Source organism: Saprolegnia diclina, assembly GCF_000281045.1.
Source record: "Saprolegnia diclina VS20 unplaced genomic scaffold supercont1.40, whole genome shotgun sequence".
In the NCBI taxonomy this organism is placed as follows: Eukaryota; Oomycota; class Saprolegniomycetes; order Saprolegniales; family Saprolegniaceae; genus Saprolegnia; species Saprolegnia diclina.
Genome location: NW_008246107.1, coordinates 77,182 through 83,009, shown reverse-complemented (window position 1 = coordinate 83,009; position 5,828 = coordinate 77,182). Strand labels below are relative to the sequence as shown.

Genomic DNA, 5,828 nt, shown 5'->3' with positions numbered 1-5,828 from the left:
CCCGCTGCCATCTTGCGCAAGCTTGGGACAGCCATCCGTCTTCGCCACCAGTACTCTCTCAAAATGGCTCCCGATGCCGGCCATACGCATGTCCTGAACACACTTTGTGCGATCGAGGTCCAGTGGACGCCGCTGGTGCCCATCAAGACGCCAGGTCCTGTTAGTGAAGCGAGTGGCGATGCAGCTAACAGCCATGTCAACGTGACCAACGCCTTTGAGGCCCTCGCCACCGACGACGTGGATGACGACGCCGACGTGTGGGCAGAGACGCCGATGACGCCGTTCGACATGACGACCTTCGTCACGCCGGTCGGTGCTGCCGACGCAGCCCGCGCAGCGCTCCTGGCGCGTATCGAAGACGAGAAGTTCCAGTGCAGATGCTTCCTCCTTGACTTTGACGACCTGATGCGCGAGGTCAAACTTGCCTGGAAAATGTTCAAGGATGGTCAGACGTCGTTGCTCGCAGCGACGGCCGTCACCAATGCCTGCGTTCACTCCGTCCAAGTGCTCGGCAACGATTTGAGCTTTGCCCACCCGCATCTCAAGGACCTCGACCATATTTTGGCGGTTTTCGTGTGCAGCGACCTCCTCGTGGACCTCGTCTCGGACCACGATGGCCTCCGACTTGGCACTGCCGTCGAGCTTGTGGTGCTGGCCAAGCGGTCGATGATCGAGCGTCTCCGCCCCGGTGCCGAGCGCACGATCGCCAAGACGCTCAAAACGACGACGGCGGCGGCAGCGTACTACCATGCCAGCGTCTGTGCTCAGTTTAATTTTGAGCTCGCATCTGCCATCTTCAACGGGCCGTCGACATTGGACCGCAGCCTCATGTTGCTCCAGGACAGACTGGTGTGCACGCACGACGCCATCAAACCCGAGAAGTGCATGATCCTACGGGACGGGTTCTTTGGCCGTAGCTGGGCCGAGCCGCACGAGCTCGCGTCGTCGCTCGAGGACTTGCACCAGACGTTTTTTGGTCATATTTTGCCTCTACTCGTAATTCATGTGCGCGAGCGAAACACCTTGAAGACTGCAAACGAAACATCGACAAGCCCTCTTCTGGAGCTTGTCCGGGCGTACGTCAAGTCCAAGGACATCTCGTTGGCCCTTATCTTTGCCTGCCAATCGCTTTTGTGGAGCCTCTTGTGCACGCAAGGCACGCCAAATGACGCGATGCACTGCGCCAAGGTCGTCGACGACACGCGCGTCACGATCGACCGCTTGGCGCGTGACATGCAAGCACTTCGCGACAACGTGGACGGCATCCTCGTCCCGCCAACAACAGAGAAGAACACGCTCAATGTGCTATTTTGGTTCGACACGCTGCGCCGTATTACGTCGCCCAACAACTCGTTCTCGCAACTCGAAGTCGACCGCGCGTGGTTCAACCCGTACATGGCCGGCCAGCTCCTCCTCACAGTCACGATCGAAATTACCTTTGTCATGGGCTTGATCACCATGGATGACATTGGCCAGACGCGCATGGTCCTTCACCTCTACAACGCGCTCCGCGTTCTCGACAAAATCCCGCCGAACAGAGACCTCGACAACTTGGTGGCGATGTTTGAGCGCGGCAAGTCGGTTTGGGTTGGTGGTCGTCCGACGGCCCGTGGCGGCTTTGTCAAAGCCCATCTGCTGGCGTGGGGCTACAACGCGTCGACGGCGACGACCATGGCGGCCAACTTGCTCAGCGACAAGGAGACAGTCCTGGCCAAGGCTGCGCACAGCGATAAGATGGACCGCCGTAGCGCTGCCCAGAAGAAGACATTCAAAGTCAGCGACATTGCTCGGATGCTGCTGCCGACCGACCCGGCGCCTGTGAGCAAGGCGTATCGCTACGTGACGCGGACGATGCTGCCCGATGACGTCGACGCAACACGTCTCCCGCGTGCCCTCGACATCATGGACGTCGTTGAGAGCGACTTTAACGCGTTTTTGTACCTCGACCTCAACAAGGTCGGGCAGCTCTTTCGCGGTGCGTGGAAGGACGTGATTCACACCTTGGGCTTGAATCGACTTGCGCTGGTGCCGGCGCGCGGGATTGTCGACGGGCCGTGGCATGAGTCGGACGCCAACATTCGCCATCAGAGTGAAAACCTCTGCTTCCAGACACTCCTCGCCCTCTGTGACCGTGACCCGGACGATGATCGCGTCTTGAAAATCGCGGAGGCATTGATGCACCTCACGGAGCGCTTGCCCGAAGCATACCTCACGTCGCCGGCCGTCGCTCCGTAGCCCTTACAACGTCTATCGAGATTGTACAGAGGGAATTGAGAGTCTTTGCTTGCACCTTATTGTTGCGACCAAGCTCAGACTATGAGGCTATTGCTAGATGGTATCCCGGTAACACGAAACTGCATGGATGACAAGGGCCACGCGCGCCGTAGATCTTACCGTTGGTTCAGCACGACAAAAATGGGAGCGTTTGGGGGCTGTAGGACAGCATAGCAATGCAGGCAAGGGGTTGCTGGCTAGAGAGGCTGCCACGTATTCTTATTGCGTAAATTGGGACAAACCCCTTTGTCCCAGAATTAAAAATATGGATCCAGAAAGCAAAGTGAACGGCGACCACATGACTAGCGCGGGCGCGTGTGGGCGCTACCATCGCTACAAGGCGACGACCAACGCCGTCTTCGAGTGGCTCCACCGAGCGACCAAGCCCAAGACCAAGAACGCCAAGCGCAAGGTCAAGAAGCACGGCGCGCGGTCGGCCAACGTCGCCGAGTGGTCGGTCTCGCAAATCTACGCCGCTGCGCTCGAGGTCGTCGAGGCTGCCTTGCCCGTGCCCGCTGCCATCTTGCGCAAGCTTGGGACGGCCATCCGCCTGCGCCACCAGTACTCTCTCAAAATGGCTCCCGACGCCGGCCATGCGCATGTCCTCAACACACTTCGTGCGATCGAGGTCCAGTGGACGCCGCTGGTGCCCATCAAGACGCCAGGTCCTGTTCATGAAGCGAGTGGCGATGCAGCTAGCAGCAATATCAACGTGGCCAACGCCTTTGAGGCCCTCGCCACCGACGACGTGGATGACGACGCCGACGTGTGGGCAGAGACACCGATGCCGCCGTTCGACATGACGACCTTCGTCGCGCCGGTCGATGCTTCGGACGCAGCCCGCGCAGCGCTCCTGGCGCGTATCGAAGACGAGAATTTCCAGGTCATGTGCTTCCTCCTCGACCTCGACGACCTGATGCACGAGGTCATGCTGGGCTGGGCCACGTACAAGGATGGTCAGACGTCGTTGCTCGCAGCGACGGCCATCACCAACGCCTGCGTCCACTCCGTCCAAGTCCTCAGCAACGACTTGAGCTTTGCCCACCCGTACCTCAAGGACCTCGACCATATTATCGCGCTTCTCGTTTGCGATGGCATCCTCATGGACCTCGTCTCGGACCATAATGGCCTTCCTCTTGGCACCGCGGTCGAGCTGGTTGTCGTTGCCCAGCGCGCCATGGTGCCGCGGCTTCGTCCGGCCGCAGAGCGCGCGATCGCTCAGCGTCTTCAGACAACGTCGATGGTCGCGTCACGCTTTGTCGACCGTGTCTCCGCCCAGTACATGGCCGAGGCGTCTCTTGCACAGCTCGAATGGTCGTCGACGTTGGGTCTCAACAGCAGCCTTGTCTACCTCCACCGGTTGTTGTACGGCTTTCACGAGGTCATCAAGCCCGGTCTTCGCATGGTCTGTGAAGACGGCTTTTTTGGCCGCGACTGGGCCGAGCCGCACGCACTGGCCGCGTCCTTGGCCGACTTGTACCAGACGTTCTTTGCGCATATTTTACCGCCGCTAGTCACGTTCCTACAAGGCCGCGGCCCCAACAAAATCGAGCACGAAGCCGAGATGACTCCCTTGCTTGTGCTGCTCGAGACGTTTGTGAAAAAAAGAGAGCTCTCGGTCGCCCTTGTGTTTGCGTGCCAGTCACTCTTGTGGAGTCTGTTTCTTGCTCAAGGACCGGCCACGGACGTCATTACGTGTGCCAAGATCGTCGACAACGCGCGCGTCACGATCGCCCAAGCGACGACTCAGATGCAAGCCGATCGCGACAACGTCCTTGGGATGTTTGTCCCAGCGACGACCCAGAAGAATGTCGACGTGGCGCTTGCGTGGCTTGGCAACCTCCGCATCATGACGTCGCCGACCAAAGACTTTAATCAGATGGAAGTCGACCGGGCGTGGCTCAACCCATACATGGCCGGCCAAATCCTCCTCACGATTGCGATGAAGGTGCGCTTCTCCATGGGCCTCGCGACCATGGATGACATTGGGCAGACGCGCATGGTCCTTCACCTCTACAACGCACTCCGCGTCCTCGACAAGATCCCACCGAACAGAGACCTCGACAACTTGGTCAATATGTTTGAGCGCGGCAAGTCGGTGTGGGTCGGAGGCCGTCCGACCGTCCGTGGCGGCTTTGTCAAAGCCCATATGCTGGCGTGGGGCTACAACGCGTCGACGGCGGCGGCCTTGGCGGCCAACCTCCACCGAGACAAGGAAGCCTTCCTCGCAAAGACGACGCTTCGCGACCAGAGGGACCACCGCAGCGACGCCCAAAAGAAGCACCCCAAAATCAGCGACTTTGGTCGAGAGCTCCAGACGACCGACCCGGCGCCCGTGAGCAGAGCGTATCGACATGTGACGCGTCTGACGGACAAGACAGACAAGGACGGATCGGCGCGGCTTCCATTGGCCATTAACATTATGAACGTCCTCCACAGCGACTATAACGCGTTTCAGTACCTTGACCTCAACAAGGTCGGACAGCTCTTTCGCGCGGCGTGGAAGGCTATGATTCAAGCATTCGACTTCAAAGGCCTGGCCTTTGCGCCAGAGCGTGGCATCGTCGATGGTCCATGGCGCGAGACGGACGCCAACGTCCGCGTGCACAATGAAAACCTCTTTTTCCAGACGCTCCTCGGCCTCTGCGACGTCAACCCCGATCATCCGCGCATTTTGGTGGCCGCCGCGTCGATGGAGCAACTCGCGCAGCAGATGCGCACTGCCCACACGAGCGCGACCGGAAGCCGCTCGTAGATCGCTCCAGCAGTCATTTCCTGGATATAGACCAACGAGATGACAGAAGTTGCAAAGGTTCTAACAGCATGACTATAATCAAATAGTCTTTTTCAGCTTGTGGTTGGCATGATCGCACTCGGTCATGGCCGTCGGCTCAAGGTACATTTCGTGCTCGCGGCTCGTGACCTGCGTCAACTCTTTGACCATCTTCACGACGCGATCGTCGTCGGGGTTGCGGTCGCAGCGTCCAGGAAATCTTGATTACAGGGCAGCAACCATGGCGGCCAGTAGTTGCAGCGACCACGATGCGCGACCGGATGGACCACCGTAGCGCAGCGCAGAAAATGAAGAGTCCGAAGGTGCGCAACCACGCTCACAAGGTCTTGGTGACCGAGCCCGGTCCCGTCAGCACAGCGTATCGATACGTGACGCGGTCGGCAGCGCCGGTCGACACGGCGCAGCTTCCGTGCATTTTCGACGTGATGAACGCCGTCCACAACGACTACGACGCGTTCCAGTACCTCAACCTCAACGCGGTCGGACAGCTCTTCCGTGACGCGTGGAACGAGCTGATCCAAACCGTTGGCTGTACAGGCTACGCGCTCGAGGACGGTGACTCGTCACGCGAGATGCCCATCCGTAGGCGCCTTGGTGTTGAAAGCCTACTAGTTCAGTCGCTCCTCGGGCTCTGCGACAGCGACTCGAACGACCCTCGCGTCACGATCGTGGCTTTGGCGTTGATGCGCGTCGCCAAGCGCATGCACGAAGCGTACGTCATGCCATAGCGCTCGAGGTACTCTCGCTACACCAATGTATT

General features: G+C 59.4%; 3 protein-coding genes across 3 annotated transcripts; all 3 read left to right on the top strand.

The window, feature by feature from the left end:
- The first annotated feature begins 5 nt into the window (after nucleotides 1-5).
- SDRG_11203 (hypothetical protein) lies at nucleotides 6-2,360 on the top strand. The gene has a single exon (XM_008617233.1). The coding sequence runs from the start codon at nucleotides 64-66 to the stop codon at nucleotides 2,233-2,235; it is 2,172 nt and encodes a 723-aa protein (XP_008615455.1). The 5' UTR covers nucleotides 6-63; the 3' UTR covers nucleotides 2,236-2,360.
- Nucleotides 2,361-2,546: 186 nt separating this feature from the next.
- On the top strand, nucleotides 2,547-5,127 carry SDRG_11202 (hypothetical protein). Its single transcript, XM_008617232.1, has one exon. The coding sequence runs from the start codon at nucleotides 2,573-2,575 to the stop codon at nucleotides 5,027-5,029; it is 2,457 nt and encodes an 818-aa protein (XP_008615454.1). The 5' UTR covers nucleotides 2,547-2,572; the 3' UTR covers nucleotides 5,030-5,127.
- A 189-nt stretch (nucleotides 5,128-5,316) lies between these two features.
- Nucleotides 5,317-5,796, top strand: SDRG_11201 (hypothetical protein; the record flags this gene model as incomplete). Its single annotated transcript, XM_008617231.1, has 2 exons — nucleotides 5,317-5,650; nucleotides 5,681-5,796. 2 exons carry the CDS (start codon nucleotides 5,317-5,319, stop codon nucleotides 5,794-5,796), a joined length of 450 nt encoding a protein of 149 aa, XP_008615453.1.
- Between the last annotated feature and the right edge of the window lie 32 nt (nucleotides 5,797-5,828).